Below are 25,946 nucleotides of genomic sequence, written 5' to 3' on the forward strand. Positions count from 1 at the left end.
ATGTTCTCTATTGTTTTATTCCCATGTGTTTTGTAAGTCACCTTGTTGCATTGTTTAGTTAAGTATTGTGGAATCAAAGTTTCATTATGATACATAACTCACCTTATCTTAGACCTAGACTTTACTCCAAATGGTCTTCACAAAAATCCAAGTTTATTTAGAAAATATGAATCAGCTTTAAATGCTTGTTTTGCAGTTGGAACGTGTTAAATCAGTGATTATTTTCCTATATTCTTTAGCTTCATCCTTCTTTCGATTTTCTCTCAAGTGAAAAAGCTAATTTACAGCAGTGGATTAAAGTAGATGAACCGATGGGTTTAATAAAACAGGAGAAAAACTCCAGTTCAGATGTTGGAGTAGAAATACAAAAGTCTAAATGAGATACTCATTACGCAACGCCCGTCTATTTTAATATGTTATACTTATCATATTTCAATATGTTGGAATATAAGTGATAACTTCCTGCCGCTTTTAATGAAGTTATACACTGTTGTGTAGTTTAATTTAGAACATAGTACATGTTATAAAATTGCATTTGTGTATGAAGCAATCTGAAAATCAGATAAATGGAGTATAAAGTATGTTTCATATAAAGGAAATACTTAAAATAATACTTTTATCATTTTTATTTATTTTTACTTTCAGCCAGGAGACAACATTTCACCCGACTGTTTGTTTGTAAACATTTTTATTATGTTGCATAGATTTTGTCTATAAGTTTCAGACCAAACTGCTTCTGTATAGACTCACAAACACAACATCACGTTCCATGAAGCTTTTATTTACAGAAGCATTAGACACAAAGATTCAGACATCAGGACACGATGGAGACATTTCAAAACAAACTGAGACAACAAACTCTCTGAACTCCATGATTTCATTTTCCCGACGGGATCTGTTTCACGAGTGAAACCAAAACCACGTCTTGCTGGATTTCATCCTGGTGATGATGGAGCAGCTCATCAAGTGACGGACGTGATCTCCATCATCAAAACAAACCATCATCACACTTCAAATGATATGGTTTGATATTCTGGAGAATTTGCTTATTCACTTTCTTTTAGTTGTAGCTTGATCCGGTCTGTGCCAAAAAATATGAAGGAAAGGTTAGATTAGCTTAGCTTAGCTTCACTCTGTCCAAAGCTAACAGATTCTATTTATTTTTACCTCTCACTAATTAACACAATCTTTTGACGCCTTTTTATTGTACATTTTTATTATTAATTCTAGATTTCATGAGTGTCTAAGATAACTAGCAGTGGCCTTGCACCATGTGACCTCCATGTGATTAAAGATGGATGTCGAGAAAAGTGAAGCCAAATCATCTCCATCGTCTCAACTCTGCCGTCAACATTATAATTAAAATGTTATAGTTTCACAATTAGAGGAAATTGCTTCTTCTAGCGTTCGTTTGAAACTCTTAAGTCTGTGAAGGACATATGAAGCTACAGCCAGGAGAGGGTTAGCCTAGCTAGCTTCAAAGCTAACAAGAGTACATTTACCAACACCTTTACTTTCTCCTAGCAGAAACATCTTGATCGCCCCCTGGTGGTTGGCTGCAGTACAGGTCATAACCCCTGCCTCCTCCATGTTAACAGAGGGTGAACAGTCACGACTTGTGAGTGGTTAAGTGCATGTTCTGGCAGGATCACTACAGCGCCACCTCTGGTTCAAAACAATGTAGGAAGTGAAGATGCGCGTCCATCTTTATAGAAACTGTTATTGGATATTATAGTGGTATCAGTCTTCCACTTACTGGAATGTATTTCTTAAAATGTGAAACTATTTCCCCATAAAAGCACATCCTCCCTCTGAGCAGGTGTGGATTCAGATTGCTCCTCGTTCTGTTTAATTGACCCATAAAAAAAAATTGAATGAGTTTAATAGTCGTCTTTTATTACAGGAAAACGGAAATTGTGGTTTTATATAAACGGGTTATTTCCATCTGCAGCTGTACAAAGCTCTGAAGCATTTTTCAGGAGAACAGTAACTGGCCGACGTTTGTGGCTCTGCTGACAAAACGATGGAACCTGGATCCCACCAATCGCCAAGAAGAACCATGCAGGGGTGTTTTTACAGAACACACATCCATCACCACGATCAGAGGATTGAACCACACATTCAAACTTCCCCTGAGAAACTGCTGCTACCAGGACATGTGAGAAAAATAACAAGATTCATGTTTCTCAAAATGCTCTCAACCTCTTTATTTCCTGATTTGACACATCTCAGAAATTATTCTGAAGAAACACTACACAACTGTAACCAGCAGCTAAATAACAATAAATTTGATGGTAAATAGAATAGGAATATGGAGAATGTTTTCCTCTTTCAATCGCACTCAACATTCCCAAATGAAAATCAGGTTATTACTACATGTGGCTGCAGGGGGCGCTGTTGTCACATAGTGTTGTATTAAGCATCAACTCTGCTGGAGGAGAACAATCTGTGTGTTGGATGAGCGACAGAGAAAAGAGCAGTTTCAGGTTATAAATGCTCCAGAGGACTCGAATATCTGTGTCATGTGCTGGAGGTGGAGAAGCCGTCCAGTCTAATTTCAGCTCAGCAGAGGGATCACCGTCTCTGTATCTGATGTTCAGCTGTGAGACAGGAAGCTGATAACAGCTGGAGGGTGTCGCCTGTGTGTGTGGGGGGGTCAGTGGACCGTTAACAGTTTCCCACCAGCTGCAGGAATGTGTGGATCTGGCCCACTGTCCCCATGAAACCACGTCATCTCCACAACAAGGTCCACATTCACTGAGGCTGCAGGGAGCATCATGGGAAACACACATCTGTAACAAACCATAGACCGTCTATAACATCTCCCCATAAGGCAGATGATTGCCCCCTGGTGACTGGCTGCAGTATAGGACATCAACCTGGCCTCCTCCAAGTTAGTGGATGGGACACAAACTAGAAAGTTAAAGTACACGTCAAATACATTTTCCTCACAGATTCTTTTAGTTAGTTCGTATCACACTGATGTAGGTTTGGGTTCTAATTAGATGTCCTATGCTAACGGGTGATTTGTCATGATTGACAGTGGAAACTGACTGGCAGCTTCATTTCAGCAGAGTGGGAGGTCGTCCATCTTTATTTACAGTGTTTGACCTTTAGATGCTTTGTCACCTTGTTGTTCACCTGATGGAAACAGATGGCTAGGACGTGTATCATGAGCTTAGATTTTATTTGCAGTTTAGTAGATGACCCTGTGTGAATGTTGTCGTTATTCTCCTCCTTCACATCTAGAAAACAGAGAGTGCCTCCAAAGCATCGGCCGTTTGTTGAGAAACGTATCAACAGTATGAACTGATGTGAATTCACAGCACCTCCTCTCCTTTAGCCCACAGCCATCTTTAAAAAAACACTATCAGGGTACAAAGCAGTAAGAAATGAAGAGCGAGGCGAGAGGCGCCTGTAGCCTTCCCCAAACAGAAGGCAGAGTGTGTGTCTTCATGTAGACTGTGAGTGTGTGTGTGTGTGCAGCTCACAAGGCACAGCTCTGCCAGAAAACATGTGTATGTTTGCGTGTGTTTAAAAGGAATGCGATGGTAGCAGCGATGGAGCAGCTGCAGCTGAGTGACGTCCAGCAGCAGGACAAGGCACGAAAGCATGAATGATGTGTGTGTGTGTGTGTGTGTGTGTGTGTGTGTGTGTGTGTGACAGAGAGATAACACAAACATGTCCGCAGCCACTCTGACTCTTAAAATGAGCCCAGCTCAACACCAAAGCATCAAATCTCTTATGTGCAAAGTCGGATCAAAACACTGGAAGCAGAAAGTACAATGGTGAAACATGAGTCATGTGTGGTTACACAACATCATTAACAGGTAACACAATAAAAACAGCAACACAACTAAAAGGTATCATCAGAGGCACATTTCTACCCATCACCTGCTGGGCGCGCTACAACGCCCCAACCCACCTCACCATATTTAGGTGAACAACAACTTAAAACATTAATAAGGACGAGCGTCACATGTCACGTGGTTTTATCCCTAAACTTCTGACGTCTGCTGCAGCTGTTGACTCTCGAGCTTCCTACAAAGCCTCTATTCATAACTTACACTTTCTCCCTATTCTTTGTTTCACAGTATGAGTCACTGGAGCAAAACTCTGTGGACAATCTGTTTGTTTGTCACTGGACTTTCCAAAAAAGGACAAATCAAGGACATTGATTTATTTTAATGTTAGTGTGTGTGGTTGGGGGGGGGGGGGGGGGCAAGGAATGACCCAAGGAAGACGCCATTAAACTGTGGATCTGAATCAGGAAGTGTTTACTTTCTTTCTGTGATAAAGAGGCATTGAACTCAAACAGAGTAATAGCTGATGATGTTTCTTTTTCCAAACTTAAAGGTTCGTTCTGGAGTTTTTGTTCGATTTTTTTAGATAGATCATATTATATCATGACTTTTTATTATTCATGTGCAGCATCTTCTTCTTCTCTACCTTTGGTGCATCGCTGCGTTTCTGCCACTAGCAGGTAAGTGATATTAAATTCTCACCTACAAGAATAAATAAAACAGGGACCCACATAAAAAAAAAAAAAAGATCAGTCCATATCACTAATATTCATTGAAAACTCTACAGGACACGTTTAACTCTGAATGTCTTAAATATTTGAATTCAGGTTTCCAGGCGATTTCAGTGAACAGAGACTTTTACTTTCTCTACTGCTTCCTGCTGAGCACATGAAATGATATGAAGAAAGTGTTGATTCATTCAAAAAGAGAACTTTAGTGTAAATACTCAAGGAAAGAAATCAGTCACTTAAACCACACGTACGTAGATCTTCTGTTGAAAAGCTTCTCGTCTCCTTTGCAGCCTGCGGCTCTGTCTTTACAAACACATCTGTCACATCGTGTTTACATGGATTTACAGTTTCAGCTCAAAACAAACACGTCTATTTTCCTGCTTGTCTATGAAACCCGTCTGGATATTTGTTTTCTGATCCTGTCCAGCAGCTCTTCCTTCACAAATATTTGTTCAGGTGTCCTTGCTCAAGATGCAAATGACCAATAATGGAGAACACAAATTTGTAAGTGGATATCGTTTGCTGATGGAACCGTTAATGTGCCACCTGGATGGAAAACCGAGCCAATAGTATAAATCCGGCCAAAGTGCAAACTCAACTCTAAACAGTAGGAAACTAACAGCTGATAACTGCAGTCTGCAGGAGGATGTGCCTTCAGCGTGAGGACCAGAACCGGAAGAGCAGTTTCTGCAGAACGGGGGGGTGAAGTCTAAGGCGTCTGGTGGCTACACCCCCTTCCAGACATAGCTGGCGTTCTAATTGGCTGAGCAGGGACCATAGGGCTGGTGGTTAATGACGCTGAGCTGCTGACTGAAGTTAAATAGTTCCCAGATCCAGTGGGAGTTTCTGGGGCGAAAGCACTTCGCTGGGACACAGGAGGTTAGAGTGTGAGATGTGGGACAGGGAAAAGAAGGAGCGGGTTTTCTTTTTGTTTCTGTTCTTTATAAACCAATGTGGTGAACCCAGTACAATCTGTGTAGGAGTGTGAAGAGGATAAACAACACCAGGGAAACTTTTTAGTTTCATCCTATAAAACACTGGAGCAAATTATGTGTTTCTAATGCTGGCTTTGTCAGACTGGCTCCTCATGCCCCAGCTCTCCGTCTGCAGTCTTCCTCCCAAATTAGACCCTCACAGACCACATGGGGATTTAACTCAGGTCCAGAAACCAGCTTGCCTCCATCCAAACATGAAATCCCAGGAGATGGACTTTTGGCCTCATTAGAGTCTCACAGAGTCAAACCAACCCTCTCCCAGTGAGTCAGGAGTCTGGAGCTCGACCTGTGGTTTCTTTGGCTTTGGAAATCAGGCCAGAGAAGCTGATGCTCGGGCTGCAGCCAACGTTTCTGTGTCAGAATGGACCTAAAGCAAAAGTCTTGAATGGATCTCGCTAAGGCTGGTACGGACCTGGGGGGGGGGGGTTAAAGGACACTCACTAGAAACCCACATTAATAACCTGTCATCTCATAATCAATCATTATACAGACCATCAGAGAAAGTCCTGGAGACGCAGTCTTCTGACATAAATGAGTTAAGAGGCGAGAGATGTTTTACCTCGTATGTGATTTGATAAGAACAATTCTCTCTCAAGTGACAGCAAATCAAAACCGGCCCTGGGGTCCTGACAGAGCTGCAGCAGTCGTCCCGGTGCCCTCGAAATGTTTGACAGTACAATCACGTCTGATAGCGTTTCCACAGTTTTCCACAGAGTCCATAATCCTCAATCTGGTCTGATCCTGGTGTTTGTTTATCTCCACAGGTGAGAAGGTGATCTGTCAGTTCCCTGTCAGTCACCATGTGGCCTCGTGGATGCTAATGGTGCAGTTAGGGTTGTATTTTCAGTATGTTGCATGGATTAAATAATAATTCCACTGGTTTGAGTCCAGAGGTGGGACATTGATCCGTGAAGTCTGTCCCTCTCCGGCTCCCTCGGCACTGTACACAGTCAAAGTCGGCGTTGGTGGTGAAGCTGCCCTGGGAAAGAGTTCAATGGTCTTTGTCAGTCACTCCTCACGGTGAGTCAGTTACCTCACAGTCAAACTTAAGGCCCAGCACTCACTTTAATGTCAGTTTAGAGTGAGAACAACAACTTATCTACATGAATCTTAGGATCCCTGTTCCTGGATCCTACACCACACTCTCCAATCAGAACCAAGACTGGTGAGCTAGTTCCCAAACGTGAGGGAAAGAGAATTGGTACCAGTTCCCTTTTGACATTTCATCTTGCCTTCAGTTTGGATTTGATTGACATAATCTGCAAACCAGAACTGAAAGAGCTAAGTGAAAGTGAGAATATCTAACACATTCTAAGTGTCTGTTTCCTAACATGAAACCTTGGGTTCATGCTGCGTGACTTGCTGGTTATTTCCCGGGGAACACAGTGATTTTTTCGGCCTTGGCCAGCTGCTGGATTATCTGGGCTTCGTAGTCGGCATCGTGGACGCCCGTCTTCCTGAACTCTCCGGAGTAGCGGTTCTGCTCCCAGTAGTGGTGCCAGTTCCCCCGGCTGTCGGCCCCGAAACCGAACACATTCACCTGAAGGAGATGGACAAGTGGGTGTCAAAAGCATGTTCGGTTTACACATGCATGTCAAGAGTCTGAGCTATGGTTTCAGCATTTTACAGTTTGTTGGTGACACTGTGGATGCAAAGTGAGAAAGTGCAGCACTGACCTCATCACAGACGTGAAGGGCAAAGAAGAGCACGAGCATGCCAGTGGAGGGGTAGCGTCCATGATGCCGGGTCCAGTGGTCGTGGATGTATTTAAAGAAGGCTGGGTTGAAGACCTGGACCTGGACAGTGGACGAGACCCAGAGAAAAACAGATAAAAGAGAATACGATTAAATGGATTTTGATCTACATTCAGTAGACTCAAGATCTAATCTGCTGCGGTCAGCCATGATGGAAACGTGTCACCCTGTCGATCACACTGATTTGACAGGGCAGCGAGGTGAGAGAGCGCTCAGTTGTCAGTGCTATGAGATATGAGGCTCCAGGGAAAAAACATAAATTCTCTACCGGTGTTTGAAAAGGAGTCAATCTTCTTTTTAGTGAGTTTAAAAAAACTTTTATAAAAAGCAACTTTTTGTGTATAACAGGTATAAGACTCAAACTGAAACTCAAGATGTTGTTGTTTATTACTTTTACAGCCTTGTCCCACAGTGTCATATTCTCAGAAAAACTATTAAAATAATCTCATGCAAATTGCATCTACATATTCACAAGGTCCGACCGAAGTAAAGGTTTAATTCTCTCCGTGGTTTGAATTGCTCTGAAAGATTAAAAAGCAGTGTTAACCAAATTAGTTGTAATTATAAATGTATTTTCTACCTCCCGGTGATTTACACACACAACAAACAGGGCTTTATGCTGCTTAGAGCGTCGCACTGGAGGAGGAAATGTGTTTTAATCGCCAGTTCAGAAACTGTAAAAACCTGATTCTACGACCAGGTGAAGATGTTCACGAAGACGTCACAGCACGGATTTATTTGAGTGAATTTTTTATTTTCATGGATTAAAGAACGAGTGGGAAACGAAGGGAAGGTTTATAATCTAACTGTAATCCTTCATCTACCATGAGGAGGGGGGGGTTAATGCAGATGGGGGGGTCAAAGTGTGTGTGTGTGTGTGTGTGTGTGTGTGTGTGTGTGCATATCTGCTTACATGTATGTGTTTGCACATAACTATGAGAATGACCAAAAGTAATAAGTAAAATTCATACCTTGTCTTTATCTACGCGGAGGAACTGCTTCACTGGAGCGTAAGTACTGTGAAAGAGAGAGAGGGGGAGGAAAGAGCGAGAGAGAGAGAGAGAGAGAGAGAGAGAGAGAGAGAGAGAGACATTGATTAAACACATCCAATCAGCACTTTAAGTGATTGCTGCAGCTATGAATTCTGGATGATTGACAGCTGACGGATTGTACCAACCCAGTGACCCTCTGGCTTCTCATAACTTTGTGAGTGTGTGTGGGTGTATATATGTATGTGTTTAGTGTGTGTATGTGTTTGTGTGTGTGTGTGTGTGTGTGTGTGTGTGTGTGTCTCTACAAAGTGATGTATGCATGCCCTCCCACTCCACTGTGCTCACTGAACATGTGTGTCTTGGCACTCTGAAGTTAAATTGTGTTTTTTTGTGCACATGCATGTGCGTCCACAAAATGTGCTAATCCATGCTTATACATCTCTGTGTCTTATGGGGCTTATGCGTGCGTGCGTGCCTTCTTACAATCGAATCTGGCCGGTGGACAGAGCGCTGGTGATCCACACAAGATCCAGTGTTTTGAAGGGAACCAGCACGAAGCTGACGTTGGCAGCCAGGTTCTTGGCGCTCTCCGGGTACATGAAGTGATGGGTGGTGTGGCTGCCTGCGTCTTCCTCGTAGCCCACTGTGGGGGCCAGGTTTATCCTGGGAGCAGGAGGGAGAGATAAACAGCATTAGAGAGGGATGTCTGCATCATCTGTTGAGGCTGGGCAACGGAATATTCAGATTATGATCATGAAGGAAAATTCCCACAGTCAAATTGTCAGAAAAATGTGTCCGTTGTGCATTTGGATCAACAATGAAACGAGTAAAAGGTGAATGAAGCTGACACGTGTTGGGTCAAGACTATACAAAAACTCATCTGTAACTATTCTAACTATTGTGTGTTGTTCCTATTGTTGTTATTTTCATCATATTTATTTCCTCTGCGATGAGGAGCTCAAATGACTAGATGGTGGGAGAGGGGATGGTAGAGGGGGGGGTGAGGAATTGGACGGGTTCATTATTGGAACAAGTCATGTTAACACTGGGATGATTCCATAGATGTTTAAAATAAGTGACTGAGAGGAGTAATCTGTAAAAAGGGAGGAAATCCTTGTCAGCGGCTGTTCCACTGAATCACCAGGAAGAGCGAGCTCACAAGCTTTGGTTCAAACCCCAGCAGCAGTCGCTCATCATTATTATTTATCAGTATTAAGCGGCTGCCAGACCCCGTGTGAAATAGTAAATATGTGCAGCAGAACAAAATGATCTTTTTGTGATGTTTGAAAGAAACTCTGCTGCTGTTTAATATTAAACCATAATCAAGTTAATTCAAATTTATAAAGATTATAACGATTATAAAATTAGAAACCATAACAAAATTTGATTTATTTAGGATTCACTGGATATAGCCAGAGTTTCAATCTAAATGTGCCATAATTTCCTTCCTTATTAACTGCATTGAATGTTTAAATGTTGATAATTATTGATATCAATCTATTTTTTAAGGTTTCAGGTAGTTACCTATACACTTTAAGGAACATCCATCATTTAAGGCCTTGAGAAGATCAACAGCAGCTTTGTGTTGATGCATAAATGCTGTTTTCAGCCATTTGGAGATAGAGCAGGGCGGTGGAACACACAACTAACAACACATCTAAAGAAGCTGATATGAAAAATAACTGTTCTTACATTATGTACCCAAGGGTTTAGCATTACAAATTTAAATGAATGTTTCTGAGTTTAAACTCTATAAAAACAGTTACTTTTACAAAATCTTTAAAACTCACTTATAAGTATGTTTGTTTGGTCTTTAGGTTAAATTCAAAACTGTTGCCTTTATCATATAACAAAACATGAAATAGTTTCAGTTTCCTCTTGTGCCGTGTCGACTTTGTGCTGCTGAGGATAATCTGCCTCTTGGACAAGTTGTATGTTTGTACATTCACAGCATTATTCTTCCTTCTTTGTGTACTTGTTTACAGCTGAGCCTCTCAGCTCAGTGAGCTGCAGACGTCTGCTGTATTTACCGGGACTCCAGATCTGGAGGAGTGTGTTGTTTAAGTCAACAGGAAGCTGCACCTGAACATAATGGCCACCGTGCACATCAACCTATCTGTGAACCAGACAGATGCTGGTGAAGACGGCAGACAGACACGAGGTGGGCGGCAGGGGGGGTGGGACCGTTGTGGGCCAAATCGATTTTAAAATCAAATGAGGATCAAACTGCGGCGAGGAGACGATGTAACAGGAGATGGAAGCTGGAGGCGGCCCACGCAGGTCTCCTGGCGCTGCCACGCTAATGGAGGCTAATGTCTCAAGCACAAAGAAATACTCTGCATTCCTGCATCGTAACCAGCATGTGGTCTCGACTCAGACACTGCACAGACCGACATATAGCTGCTGTGTGTGTGTCTGTGGTTGTGTGTGTTTGTGTTTTGTGCCAACTGACAACAATCCCGCTCTGGGATCCAGGGGGAGGAGTCTGCCACACAAGGATTTATGTTCCTCAGTGTAAGTCCGAGACCCGATCTATACATTTCATCTCCTGACCTCACCAGAGACCTCTTTGTTGACCAATAGGAGAGCCGGGTGGTGGGCAGCATTACACACGCAGATTAAATATAGTATCAGAGGAACAGGTCAGCTGATCTGCATCTTGATTCTGTCATCACCCTTTCGGATTAATAAAGCACTCAATCTATCATCTATCTTTAAAGTACATCTCCCCCTCGCGCACACACACAAACTTGATGATGATGATGATGTAACTTTAATGACATACTGTGCACCCTATAGTTCTCTCCTCACATGAACTCTCTCCCCTGTCCTCTCCAGATGTCTCCCTCCTCCTCCTCCTCCTCCTCCTCCTCGTTTCAGCCTTCATCTTGGCATCTATCTCATCCATCTTTTGGGATTGCTCTGTCTAATGCAGTTCTTCATCCCTTCTGCTTGCTATCACTTCGCTCCTCTGTCCAAAGCCTCTTTCCCCCTCACCTCATGATGTAGTTGTGTCCGTCTATAGTGGGGCCATAGCCGGCCCCCCGGAGGTTTCCGGAGTTTCCCACCACCGCACAGCGTAGGCAGCGTGCCGGATCCCACGAGCCGTACGGAGACCTTCCGGGAATCACCTGCAACAATAGACGGAATATGAATAAAGCCGGACTGGATTCATGCTACATGTGAAAGAGGTTATTATTAGTACTGGAACAGCAATAGACAAAAAAGAACCGAACCTACAGCTCAGACCTGATCGGAAACATACATCCTGGTCTCTACTGGGGTGAATTCTTCATGAGACCCTTCATTAAAAAATAAATAAGCCCCTTCCCTTTCCCTCAGGGAGCCAGACTGAGATATTCAAACACACATCCTTATGTGAACTCAGTCCTCTGCTTGGAGTCAGAATACATGAAAAAGATATAGACATACATTAAACAGGAATGAGCCGGTTCATTGATAAATCTAATGTTCGATAAAAGTAAATCTGCTCCACGCTGCCTTTGCCCAAGAGTGTGAGGTAATGACTAGGCGGATTTGATAGCACCACAGCAATGGAAAGATGAATTTATGATATAAAAATACCTGGAACAGCTTCAGCAGCACCTGCTGGAGACTGTGGGGTTTAAACTGGGGCTGTAGCATCTAGAGAGAGAGGGAGAGAGAGGGAGAGAGAGGGAGAGAGGGAGAGAGGGAGAGAGAGAAATAGAGAGAGAGGGAGAGAGGGAGAGAGAGAAATAGAGAGAGAGGGAGAGAGAGGGAGAAATAAAGTATGGTTAGGATGCGTCGTTTCTCCTCTGCAGACAAATAGGATCCGACAACAGACTGAAAATGTTGTTACTTTCTGTGCACCCATGTACGTGTGTATGCATTCATGTGCAAATAAGCAGGTGCTTGTGCAGAGTGTGTGTGTGTGTGTGTGTGTGTGTGTGTGTGTGTGTGTGTGTGTGTGTGTGTGTAACAGCCACGTGTCAGACTGATGGGATGCAGTCAGACTGGCTGAGCTGTGGTCAGAGGAGCAGAGACGTTTCTGTCTACATGTCAAAAAAGAGCTGAATTTAAAAAGGAGAAACAAATAACACAGTGAAGGAAAGAAAATCCTCAAACTGTCAAAAGTAAAACAATAAATGCTTGTTTTATTTTTTATTTTTACACGTCATGTCCCTGGTTGTCTACAAGTACACTCTGCAAATTACAACCACAAGTTTCTTTGTGACATTCCTGTGTTTCTCTCTGAAACGTCCCTGAGACCTTCTGTTCATGAGGGTTTTCAGCTTGTGAAGGTCGTCAGGTTGTTTTTGGGGCGTTTGTCTCATTCTTGTAAATGTGATATCTGAAACATTACTCTAGGGAATCTCACAAGATTTGGCACAAATGTTCACCGAGACTTACAGAGGAAGTGAAAACAGATCGGTGGATTAAGGACAAAGGTTGCCAACTCCCAAAACTCAAAAATCTAATGAAAAACTGTCGGAGGTGAAAAAGCATTCAGCGTAAATTCCAATTCTTTATTCCTTCTGATCATGGATTTGAACGGACACTTTTTTTGGGGGGGGAGGGGTGGCGGTTGCAAATAGAACGATGACACAAACTAACATCTGCTCACAAAACAGAAGTTGTTCAATTTAGAAGGAAAATAAAAATCTTGTTCCAATTCTAGCATCTGCCAAACCAAACAGGAAAAATGTCCAGTCGTGCTTGTAGAGACAGAAAGCAACAACACACACACACATTTTCCTTTCTCTTTTACTCCCTCTCTCTGACACAGCTCTATTTATTACCGAGCTCCTTTGTAACCGTTTCCTTTTCACCCACCATCGGCCTTAAATCACTTTTCCCAACACAGATCTCATTCTTAAATCCTCTCCAGCAGTTTCCGTTGCCCTCACGTCTAATTCCCTCTCTTTAATTTCCCTTGCTCCCCTCTTCGTTTCTCCTCCTCCTCCTTCATCTCTCCGGTCTCTCTGGGACACCCGTTCACCTCGCAACTCATCAGTGCTTATTTGAAACGATAAGTCTTAAACTTCCCATTGCTCTCTCTCTCTCTCTCTCTCTCTCTCTCTCTCTCTCTCTCTCTCTCTCTCTCTCTCTCTCTCTCTCTCTCTCTCTCTCTCTCTCTCTCTCTCTCTCTCTCTCTCTCTCTCTCTCTCTCTCTCTCTCTCTCTCTCTCTCTCTCTCTCTCTCTTTCTGACTTTGCCTCTCCTGTTGTTTGTTCTCTGCATTTCACCCTCGTATATCCCTCCATCCTTTGACTCCCTGCATGACACCAGAAGCAGCTTGGCACGATGCACCGCTGCACTTCAGGGGCTGCTAATGATGTTTCTTTGCAGCCATGCCACTGTTGTCTCGCTTCCTTCCTTCCTCTATGTCTTCTACCTCCTGAAGTATTACCTTCCTGACATCAACTTTCATTTAAAGCAGTACTACTTGTTGTATATCACTGGTTTTATAGTCCCACTCCGGAGCTACATATATTTAAAATGGCTCAATTATAACCCTACACCTTCCTTACATGTGTGGGGACTCTATCTAGATCAAGGTAATATGATAATATGGCCGCCTCTGCAGTCCCAAGTATTATTTCATTTAATACTTGATTCTTTCTTCTCCTTAGGCAGGAATCCACAATAACACATTAATTTGGATTGAAGAGGGTAAACCTTATCATGCATGAGATCATTTATCTTCTGCTTTCTTACATACAACGGCTGATTGGACTTGGTACTGAAAGCAGCTCAGAGAATTGTGGAAAAAAGAGACAAAGCAGAAACGTTATTTCACCCTTTCAGTCGGTCCTGTTGACTCACCAGAGAGAAAAGCTATAAGTGACTGTGGAGCACTTACACAGCCTCCTTCTCCCTGTCAGTCAGGGAACAACCACTTATTATTATTCCCGACAGCAAAAGCTTGAACTTCCTCCTACTTTTATATTATGTTGTCCAGTAAGCAAACATTGGTTTGACTCTCTCTCTTATCTTATTTGACTCCAGAGACTGGTATGTGACATTTGTTTGATATGGTCCTGTTTCTTCTCTTTGTTCTATAGTTTCACTTAATGTTTTCCTCACACAATGACTATTCGTCATTTCTTCTCTGTTCTTCTTCAGTCCTCCTTCCTCCCCATTTACCCTGTTTATAAGTCAATCTGTTTCATTCCTCACTCGCTTTGTTAGAAACTGCCAGCTCATTCCCTCCTCTCTCCACCAGGAGGCACCCCGTGGTGGTCAGGTGCACATGTAGTGTCTCCACTTCACAGACAGAGGCCAGGACAAGGACGTTCTCCTCTTTGTTTCCAGACAGCTTTGCATTGATTGTCTGTCTGTGTCTGTAAAGTGACCTTCAATGTGAGTTTCAGTTTTCTTCTATTGATTGAGATTATGTCTCTGAAGAATTGTTATGAAGGTTATTGGAAAATCTGTGGTCTCACTTGTTATTTAATATTAGGATGAAGTTAGCATTTGGCCGATTGCTATTGGAAACACTTGTGGAACTTAAAAGTGGAATTCATCAACAAGATTTAAAGCCAGATTAAGGATTTGTGTGGTCGCGATATTGAGTTCAAGATGATGTGTTCCTCAATTTGTTTAAATATGAAAATCTATGAAAATCAGCACTCTCCTCTAGACACATGATGCATTTCCTGGAGATTTGTGGCTCTAGTTAAAATCCAAAATCCAAAACATTCGTCCTTTTGTCATTTCATCACTCTTATTTTCCTATCTTCCATTTTTCCACTTTCTCAGCTTTATCCAAAATTTGATCTCCCCTGTTCCCTCCCCGTCCAATCCTCGTCTCTTAATGTTTTCTGCCTCCATCTCTCAGCCCCACCCCCCACCCCCTCTCTGTGTTTATCACCTCACTGTTGCTGTGTGACCTAATGACTTGGCAGCTGTTGGCCTGTGTTTGCAGTTTTCAGTCATTTCAGAGCAGGGACTGAGGCTGCTGCTCTGAAACAGGACTCTGAACCAGCAGCTGAAGGGCATCCCATAATACTGGAAATGCACAGACGCACACAAACACATCTCAAGTTCACTAACACACCCAAATGAATACACACCCATGAAGACAGACTCCAACACACCTCCAACAGTAGGATTCTTCGATTAAGGCCTTACCTACACAATTTTTTATGTATATTTTCCTTTCCAATTTAACAAAATAATCTCTTCATGACAATAATTCTACAAAATATCTCAAACAAGCCTGATGGGCCAGTAGGTGGCGATAAGGTCAACATCAACAACTCGTCAAATACCAGAGAAGAACACTGTGAGCGTGCTCATTGGGCTGGATCTCCTTAGCAGGCGGAAACTTCTAATCTAAGACCATGGCACAAATGAAAACCAATTTGAAAACCTGCACTTTTGATAGGGTTTGTAAAAGTCTTATTTTTGTGACGTTGTATGAGTGTCGACGAGAGACACAAATGCAAACCTTTGTTTTGCTAAAATAACCACATTAGTGTGGCCTCGGCACAAGAGCTTCCCGTCCCTCTCCCCCTCTCTCTCTTGGAGGATGGCGTCATTTCAGTTTCTTAGTCATTGCTGAGTTGTGCTTTAAGAGCCAACATAGAGAGCAGCCAACCCTGGGATGTTCCACTTCCTCACTAACACCCTGACATGTGACTGGCACGGGGGTTCATGAGGGGCATGTAGTTCTTGTACGAGGGGATTGGTTGGCTCAGCGGTGAGAGAAGATGTGCGATTATGATCTGTTACTCCCCCCTGCATGTTCAAGATGAACGCAACCGGCTGATGCTTGCACTGCGTCAGAGGATATTGGAGCCGTTCACAACTTTCCCCTGTATGGTAGCTGGGCTATGCAGCTGAGGGCAGGGGGGGCTGAACTGCCAGGTCTAATTCACAATAAAAAGCAGCTGTTGCTGTCTCAGCTCCCTGGATCCCAGTGTGCGATTGGCCCGAGAGGCCCGGCCAATTCACATGTTGAATCTTGTTTGTTTAGTCCAAAGTGGTTTCAAGGAGGATTATGTGCCATGACTTATTCCGAGGAAAACAAACAAGATGGAAACTAGTGGTTAGTGAGCGTGAGAGGTGCTGGTAAACAGGCTCCGGTATCTTTAGACGGAGCCAAGCTGGTACTTTGTTTTTAGTCTTTACGCTAAGCTAAGATAAACTAAGCTAAGCTAAGATAAGCTACCTGGCAGCTGGCTCTCTTCCAAGATGAACCTCAGCTAGAAGACAAACAAGAGTTTCTCCTAAAATACATTTATTATTGACTTGCAAAGTAAAGAGAGTTTTTTGTCAATTTTCCCAATGTATGGCCTCATAGACTATGTTGGATGATTCCCAGTTGGGGAACATCTAGAGTTCTAAATCAACAGTCTCTGCAGCGATTCCCAAGATGCATTTCTGTAAGAAACTACCAACCACCAGGGTTAGAACCCTGTGGTGGGCAGCCAACTGTGAACCGGAGGCAAACACAATGATGTTGAGAAAACACAATTCGCAGCTCAGATTCAGCTCATAACAATTCTAGATGAATTCGGCGTCCCTGCTGCAATGTTTAATTTCCAAAATGCTTTGTTGTTGAATTTGTGTTCACTCCATCTCTGATTACTGCCTCCGACTGGCTCCTTCTCTATAGCAGTGACTGGGGCTCAGGGGAGCAGATGATGAACAAAACATTTCTCAGACAAACATGAAACCATCAAGTCTGGTGTTGGTAGCATTAACCTGTGGGAGAGTCGTGTCTTTCTATGTAATAGTGAGATGAAAATATGGAGAAACACTTGTGGAACCAGCTTCACATCTTTATCAGCTGCAGGTATATGTAGGTAAGGGGATCTGATTACTTACCACCCACCAGTAGTAGACATCAGACAGCAGCTCTATGTTGTCTTTGGTCCAAACAGGTGAGATATCCGGGTCGAAGTTCTCATCGAACCAATCAGAAACGCCAGGGTCTCCGACACAGCGAGGGCAGGCACATGTTTTCTGCTGCGGGGCGTCAGGTGCTGACAGGCGCTGTGCGCCCGCGTAGCTGGGCACGAGCTTCACCCGCCTCGACTCCTCCCACCCGGGGGGCTCCAGGTAGTTGAAGCTGACGCCCCCACGGAGGGAGATGGAGAAGAAGAGCGAGGTGAGGAAGACGAGAGCCAGCGAGCCGAAGAGAACACAGATTCTGCGGGAGCATCTCACCCTGCCTCCTTTCTCCGCTCCGCCTCCTCCTCCTCCGGGGCTACCTGCACCTCCTGCTGCCCCGGCCACCCCTCGGCTCAGCCACGGCCTGAGCTCGGAGAGTCTGGGCCCTCCCCGGGACAGCCCCCCGCTCCAGGCCCCCCAGCCCCAGCGCCTGTCCCGCTGCAGAGTGGAGGACGGGATGCGGCCCCCCCATGGCCATGTCCCCACCCCCGAGCCTGCCACTGTCCCCAGCCCACTACCTCCTCTGCCTCTTTGTAACGACCACCAGTGGCTGGTCACCCTGGTTGGGACGACCTCCTGCCTGTGACTCTGAGCCCCGGGATCACCCACGATATCAGATGCGTGGAACACACTCACTGATGGAGGACAAGGTGTCAGAGTCAATTTGTCTCACAGTCAAGCTGTGCACTCAGCGATGCTCCGACGCCTTCTCCCTGTCTCCTAGTGGAGTCTCTCTCTCCCTCCTCCACAGCTATGTGCTCGTTGCAGACAGACACACACACACACACACACACACACGAGTCTCGGCTGACTCACAATCTCCGCTTCAGAAGTCCTCTGCTTACAGTGTGAGGTGATCTCTCCTTCGCCTTTGAGCCCAGTCTCAGATTTCCATGAACCTTTCTATCATCTGTTCATCCTCTCCTTTGTTTTAACTTTCTAACTGTCCCCTCTCTGGCTTTCACTGTCCCTATGTCCACCTGTCTGTCTTTCTTTCTCAGTAACAGCTGTGTCCATCTTCAGTGAAATCCGGTGGATGAATTGCAGCAGACGCCTCTCGCCTCCTCTGCCATCCGTGCGAGCGGTAAGCGTGGCGCTCCGTGCTCTCCCTCTGTTTCTGTCTCTCACGTTTGCACTGAGGCGACGTATCCACAGAAAGCTGGCAGACTAGTTGAGAACAGCGGAAAGGGGGAGGGCAGAAGGGAGGAGGAGAGGGAGGAGGAGCAGTAAAAGGGAGGAGGTTCGGCCTGAAGGGTGTTCCATCACATCTCTAGCCATCCTCAACAAAAAGAAATCCTTCTCTTCCCCTCTTTGCTTTCCTTTCCTCTGCCTGGCTCCTTCTGTTGTCTGCCGTATTCACAGTATTCTCGTTTTTCTCTCTCGAGGTTCCCGTCACCGAGTATTTCTCTCTCTGAAGGTCTCTCCTTTCCCCTTTTTACTGTTTCCAGTTCATAGTGTGTTTTCTGCCTGTGCCTGAGCCGTTTGGTGTGTGTGGAGTTTAAAGCAGTCTTCTGCCGCCGTTCCTCTCCACAACCCCTTCAAACACAAAGTTTTTAAAAGTTGGGATAAAAAGTTTTAGCTCCTTGTGGTGAATGATGAAATCTTAATGATAAAAGGGCTTCCTGACGCTCGTTCAACGGAAGAACAGCAGTTCCCACTATCGTCTCCTTGATGCCTGCGCTGCGTTTGAGTAGATCTCAATTCAGAAAACATCCATCGACAAATCAACAAGCCGTTTCACTGCTCGGATGAGTCCCCATTGAGATGGGGGGGAAGAGACCTAGAAAGATCCTCTGATGGAGAGATTTTTGTGGTGATGGTTTATCTGGGGCAGAGGCTGCAGGGAAAGTCGTGGATGGAGTGATGTGCAGAGGGTGTGATGGGGAAAAACAGACAAAACCAATCAGCCCCAAATCTCATCTTCTCTCCAGCTGGCTCTGAGAGGACGGGGGGCAGAAGGGTTGGGGGGGCAGCATCTGTCTTGCTGCCCAGTGTTTGTGTGTGTGTTTTGATGTAATGTATGAAGTTAGGAACGGGTTGCCAGTTGCACTAATCTAATTGTGTTCTACAGCTGTGTGTCTGTGTGTGTGAACAACCTATTGGCTGGCGATACAGGTGGTGAGCTGGAGGTGACTGCTGCTAATCTGCTGAGCTGTAATCCTATGACAGAACCCCTGCAGCGCCCACTTTCTGCCGGCTGCCTGCCATTCATCTCCTGCCCTATAAACACCGTAACTCACTGACACAAGCTTTACTGCTGCCTCTCTCTACTTAAATAACTTTTTAATGTGTTTCTCCAGCTCCTGAGGCTCAAACCACTGCTCCCATTAAAGCTATAAAAATGGATTATTTCCTTATCAAACGTCCACGTGTGTGTTTTTGTGTCCGTCAGCGATCTTCTCTCCTCGTGTTGCCTGAAGTCGGGCTTCCTGTTCCGATGAAATCCTGTGGAGAAAGAGAGAGAACGAGATATGAGACTCATTAGCCTCATAGACCACTTTGAATACTTTAATATTCCTCTTTTTCTATGTTGATCCCGTTTGAATTATTCTCTTGCCTCAGTCTAACCCAGTTCACCACCAGGTTTAAGCTCTGGATTAAATTTTGTCAGTGTTGAACCATACAAGTAGGTGTAGTCAAATTTGTGTCATATACTCTCAAAAACTTTTTAATCCATTTTTTGCCTACTATTCCTTTCTTGTTCTCTTATCCACCTCATTCTGACTCGTCTGCTGCTGTAACAAGTGAATTTCCCCAGTGTGGGATCATTAAGTTTTATCTTATCTTATTGGATGAAATCAGAAAGTGAAATTCAGTTATCGAACGTCTAAAGGGAGGTTTTATGTGAATATCTGCAACATTAACCCTGTGTTGATTTCAAAGTAATTAGAAAGTAATGAAGCACACACACAGGCCCTGATAGTTTCAGGACTTTAACAGTTTATCTCAACTGTTGTGTTGGTACTTCAAATGCTGAGTAGGTTGTAGGTGAATTTAGTCCATAAACTAGTTTCTTAAAAGAGACAGATAACTTCAGAAAACATTACTGACAGATAAATAACGTTGTGGCAGGACAATTTATATAGATGAGATTAGCTACTGTTATGGAAATTTACTTAGTAACTTTATGCTTACAGCAGACATTTCAATGTAGGGTACAGCTCAACATAAAAGTTATGGTGCACCACTGTCTACCATGTAAGCCCATTGGCTATTCATGTCTTGCGGAAGTTGATCCTGATGTCATCTTATCATGTGACCTTTTGCTCTTCTCTGGTTGGACTGCCTTTGTCCTTTGTTTGAAGAACTCATCTGACTGACACACATCCTAACCAGAAATTATACTACTTCCTCTCCAGCACATTGAGGATGCAGCCTCTCAGTCACACTTAATCAGACGATGAGTTCCAGACACAGAACAATACATTCATACACCCCCCTCTGTGTGTTTGTGGGTCAGGAGGTAAACCACACAGAGACACTTAAATATGACACTTCACATTTCATCTCGCTTGCAACCTCCACCTTGCCTGTGTGATCCTTTTTGCAGGAAGCTTTTACAAATACATTTACAAAGACAACTTGTGTCTTTTCCCACCACACTGTAGAGATGCCCCAATCCGAAAAATCATAAACTCTTCAGGTGTAAGAAAACAAGCTAGGATGGTACAGACACCAGCAAAAATCACATCATCATCCACCATCACAAGTATTAAGCTATTTCAACTGAAATCAAGACTCATACTGAAATCACAATGTGATATATATATATATATTTAAGTATATTGTTCAGCCTTGTTTGCAAAAACGTGAAGTGCAACAGGTGAATCGTCTACTGAACAAGAGAGATTTTGGTTGGTGGAGGAAAGTGCCCTTGTTATTGTCGTTTTTTACATTTCATTCAGTCATAGTTCTCATTCTCAAAGGTTTTCAGAGGTTGTTCATTTCTTTTATTTTTAGTCTTGTGTTCATCATGAAAGAAAATAGGTTGCCCCACCAAACACATTTTGTCCCAGTTTTCACTGACACGATTAACACTCCTCCCCACAAACTTTCTCTTGTCCTGTTTCTATTTGTCCTGCAGCAACCTGTTTCTTTTCGTTTCTCTTTTACACGTTTCCAATCCTCTTGCCGTCTTTCAGTCTGTTCATTACGAGGACCGGGGCGGGCTCGGAACACACTTCTGCTCTGCCCTGTTGTGTGTCTGTTGATTACATTTTAAAATGTCACTATCCGTGAATTGGAAATGCTGAAGTATACAGGATACAGGATACAGATTGAACGAGTCGGGCAGAATACTAAAAAAGAGAAAGGGAACAGACCTCCATTCATCTCCTTTCAGATCTGTGGTTTCTATTGTCTCTATACCAGGTGATCATCATCTGATCCAGATATTTACAAAGCCCACTACAAAATACTGTCAAGTTTAATTTTGTGTCATAAAAACTTTGTAATTTAATGAGGTTAAATAAAAGATAGTTCTGCTTATATACCAGGCTGATCCGTCATGTTTTATTAATGACTCCAAGTATTGGTTGGAGAAAATAAATTCTGGAACTACGAGAGAATTTGGATGTTTACACTATTTTCTTACTTTGAATAGACTAAGCCAGGGGTCTTCAACGTATTTCAGGCCAAGGACCCTCAAACTGGTGGAGAGATGGAGCAGGGACCCCTTAGTATATATATTGTGTAAAATTGTGTTTTTTTTATATTAAACTGGGCCTAGTTCCATATATTAACATAGCTACCCTGTTATTGTGCATTCAATACTAAGCTATTTAAATATTACACGGGTTCATATAATCATGTTTTTAATTTAAACATGCTCAAGGAACAGGTTGGCAAAATCAGCCTCTCAATAAGTCGGATGAATGTTAATATTTATTTAAACACATTTAAATTTGTGGGAAAAAAATTGGAAAATTGGAAATTGGAAAATAAATCAAAAACTATTAAAAAAAAAAAAATGTGTATAATCAACCAAACATTTCGCAACCCCCCTGCATAACCTCCTAGGGGTCGCGGACCCCCTTTTGAAGAACTGTGGACTGAGCAATTTGTCGGCCCTTGTTTACCCACCTTCCCCTATCTTCTTATTTTAACTGTGCAAACTTTGCTAGAAAGAAGCTCCATGAACAAACCATTTAGTTTTATTCAGGAATATCTTCTTGTTTTGTTGTCTCACGAGAGGATGAAATATGAATTATACAGAGTAGACAGCCTGCCTCTGTTTCTTGCTGTGAACCTTCCGAACCGTCCAGAAATGACTGATTCCATTTCTCTATTTTTGACGATTGCCATGGCAGCCAGCAAGTGATGCAGGGTTGTTACGGCAACACAGACCACAGAGTCCCCAGCTTTGACCAACCTCGTCGGTGATCGAGCACTGGGACAAACTTTGCTTTCCACTGGTCGACACTTTTCTTTCTTTTAAAGTTCTGTTTCCATATCTGCTGCTTATGTGAAGACTTTCATGACAACACTCAGCCCAACACATGTACAGCTCCAAACGCAGCCCTACCTTTCCTGGTGGCTTTCATAACTCAACAGATGTTAGTGGACGTTAGTAAAACTCCCTGATGCACACAAATACACACAACAGTGTACACACAGACCCAGACAACTGTATCCGGAGCCCGATAATATGCTGCAAATGCACAACATGAACTTAAGCTGGTTGATTTTTAAACCTGTTACTTAAAATCAGGGGTGTCTAAACTTTTTATCACGAGGGCCACATATAGAAGAAAATAAGAAGATCTGGGCCACTCACGCCGCCACGTCCCCCTGCCCTGGGGAGCGGACTGTTGACAGGGCGGGGGGGGGGGGGGATACAGTGGGCCATAGTCCATCACATAATTTAGGTGACGCTTTTATCCACAGCGACTTACAATAAGTGCATTCAAGGGTATAAACCCAGAATGACAAGAATCAACAAAGTACAATATCTTCAAAAATAGAAGAGAAAAAAAAGAAGAAAAAAAAAAAAGCATTTAAAAAGGATGCGGGCCGCAGATGGCCCGCGGGCCGTAGTTTGGACACCCCTACTTAAAATAGATCTTGTATAATAGCTTGTCAGCATCCAAGTGCATAACATTTATTTTAAGCATGAAGCTTAAAATAAGAAATCCTCCCGATGCAACAGAGCAGTCTTCATTGTGTTCATTACTCATTATTTCCGTTAATGGAACCGCTTGTTGGTACTTTGCACTGTATTTCCCACTGTGATCCATCATTTCCCTCACAGCTGTCAATGTAAACCTCTGTTAAATGATCCATCTACATAGGTTTCCACTGAACAAATGCTCTTATCTGTGCAGCGATCGATGCAAAGCAAAAGAACAGATTTAATCCATGATTACAAAAAATCATGAATATCATTTGTCGTCAACGCAGTATTGTGTTGCTAGATAGACACAACTTCCTCTGGAAACAGTAACAGGCCTTTACCTGCAGCCTGCATCTGGTGAGTCAGCCCATCAGAGGGAAATGTGTGAGCCTGCATTTTTATCAACTTTTTTTTTTTTTTCAAGATTCAAATGCCTCAAGGTGTTGAATACTACATGGTGAAGTATTACCTTTCAGATCCTCTGGAAAAACACTGAGAAATAAAGAAAGAAAAGACAAGTAGCACTGACATGACATTCACCAAGTCACTGGATCTCGTCTGCAGCCGCTCCTTGGTCAACCAGACTAATAGATGCCGTAGCCGGCCTGTAGATTCACATGCATATACGCTCTACTAATGCATTGACTTTGAATCCAGGTTTAATTACAACCTTTAATCACCCGCTTTAAATCCTTCTGTCCCCAAACACGTTGTTGCCAAACCCTGTCTGGAAGAGTCGAATATCGTCAGTCGACCAGCATCATCTTCTCTCCCTCTCGTTCCCTGTCTGGTGTCATTAACAGCTGAGGCCTTTATCAGCAGCACTTCATCATTTTAAAAGTTCAAGCAGCTTCCAGTAGTTTTCCATCACTTCTCTCCTCGCTTCCCTTCTTTTTTGATTTATATTCTCTCGACCTGTCTCGCTGTGTAATTTGTCACTGTTTTTCACCCCAGCTATTTCGGATGTTACAGGTGCCTAATGGGCAACTCCCTCCCCCCTCCTCCTCCTATCTCTCCATCCTCTTTGTATCCCGGCTGTGTATGTGTAGCATTTGGCAACCCACAATGCTTCACTTCAATTTCATACAAGAGAGGCCACGATCTCCATCAGCATAAATTATAGATTCAGGTTTCAATGGACGGTCTATGTTTAATGTGATCTATTGTCCATATTTATATTCGTTAAGTCGTCCACTCTCCTTCACCCTGTCTGCACTTCTCTCTTAAGTCGCCCTGTTATCTACAAGTCTGTCTTGTTGGTCACTCTCTCTCTCTCTCTCTCTCTCTCTCTCTCTCTCTCTCTCTCTCTCTCTCTCTCTCATCAAAAGAGACAAACAATTTCATATATATGTCCTTGAGTAACATTTGAAATAGCGGGTGAATCCATCTGATGAGGTTTATCCGCTGTCTTTATTTTTCTAAATGTCTCTTCGATGTAAAAAGAACTCAAACGGTGAGATTTTATGTAATATTTAAGATCATCAATTGAAAGCTTTTATGTTGCAGCAGGGTTACACAATCAGTTAGGTTGTTTCATGGAGACTTACAGAATGTCCGCTGATCTATCATTTAAATTAGATGGAAATATCAAATGCCATTATAACCCCTTTCCTTGGCTTGGATTTTGGACAAAGGGGTGAATCAACGATTGTTTTTGACTTTCTTCATGGATCTTGATCTTTTCTTTAAATAATCAGGCTCATTAAGGAATCTAGTGGATTCATCGTACTGACAGTAGGTGTCCCCCCTCTACCCATTATAGTTCCTACTTTATTAGAATCTCTTCCCTGGATATATTAAGGTATATGCCTTTAGAAATGAGGTGCAGGAGGATGTTACACAACAAATACCATCAGCAAAATGCGTTTAAGTTTTTGCTGAGTCATTGAGAGCCAAACAAGTCATTGAGAGCCAAACAAGCTGGGCAAGAAAACGTAACGGTGTGATAAGAGTGTGAGTGTTTCTACACATGCTGATGATCAAAGGTGTTTTGGAGACATTTTAAATGTAGGGGTGAACAGCTAATGAGCTCTGAGACCAGTTAGAGAAACTGACGTGGATCTTATGTTCGTGCTTCGATGTGTTTGAGATGAACGTCCTTTTGATTTGATGGCACTCGCCATCTTTGAAACACAAGGACAAAGCCGTGACCAGGGCTTCAGCGACACAGGAGAGGGAGAAAGTGAAGACGTGGACTGAAATATAGCAAGATGAGAAAATAATCCCAGACACAAAGAGCAGCAAGTTTTAAAAGAAAAAGGAAAGTTAATGGGTTTATTCATCTTCAAATTTTATAAACTGCCAGCAGAAAGCCTCACAGCAACTGGGCTGTAGTCATGGAAACACACTATCTGTATCCTATGGAAGGTGAATATTCTTTCATTCAAGCCTTCAGTTAATTGTGTCGAACAGCCACTTTGATTACACTCAATTATTGTAAAAATACAGTCGTTAAAAATATACTCAGCTGTCCTCATGAAGTGTTTTGTCGGATCGTTACAAGGAAACCGTTGGATTGGCCATAAAAAAATACACCATATAATCCTAGAAAATCCTCAGGTAACACAATGTAAAGGTGAATTCGAAGAACAAAAAAAAGCCTGTGTCTTAATACCTAAAACATTTCTGTTTTCGGTATTTGTTTTTCATTTAGTATGAAATCACAGCCTGCCTGAGA

General features: G+C 43.1%; 1 protein-coding gene across 1 annotated transcript; it reads right to left on the reverse strand.

Moving 5' to 3' along the window:
- Positions 1 to 765: 765 nt before the first annotated feature.
- Positions 766 to 17,589, reverse strand: st3gal2 (ST3 beta-galactoside alpha-2,3-sialyltransferase 2; the record flags this gene model as incomplete). The annotated part of the gene is made up of 7 exons (XM_062389661.1): positions 766 to 7,069; positions 7,206 to 7,325; positions 8,255 to 8,300; positions 8,759 to 8,938; positions 11,273 to 11,406; positions 11,861 to 11,920; positions 17,092 to 17,589. Coding segments are annotated over 7 exons (1,212 nt in total), but the record flags the coding sequence as incomplete, so codon positions are not given.
- Positions 17,590 to 25,946: the final 8,357 nt, after the last annotated feature.

Source organism: Platichthys flesus, chromosome 6 (genome assembly GCF_949316205.1).
Source record: "Platichthys flesus chromosome 6, fPlaFle2.1, whole genome shotgun sequence".
Classification (NCBI taxonomy): Eukaryota; Metazoa; Chordata; class Actinopteri; order Pleuronectiformes; family Pleuronectidae; genus Platichthys; species Platichthys flesus.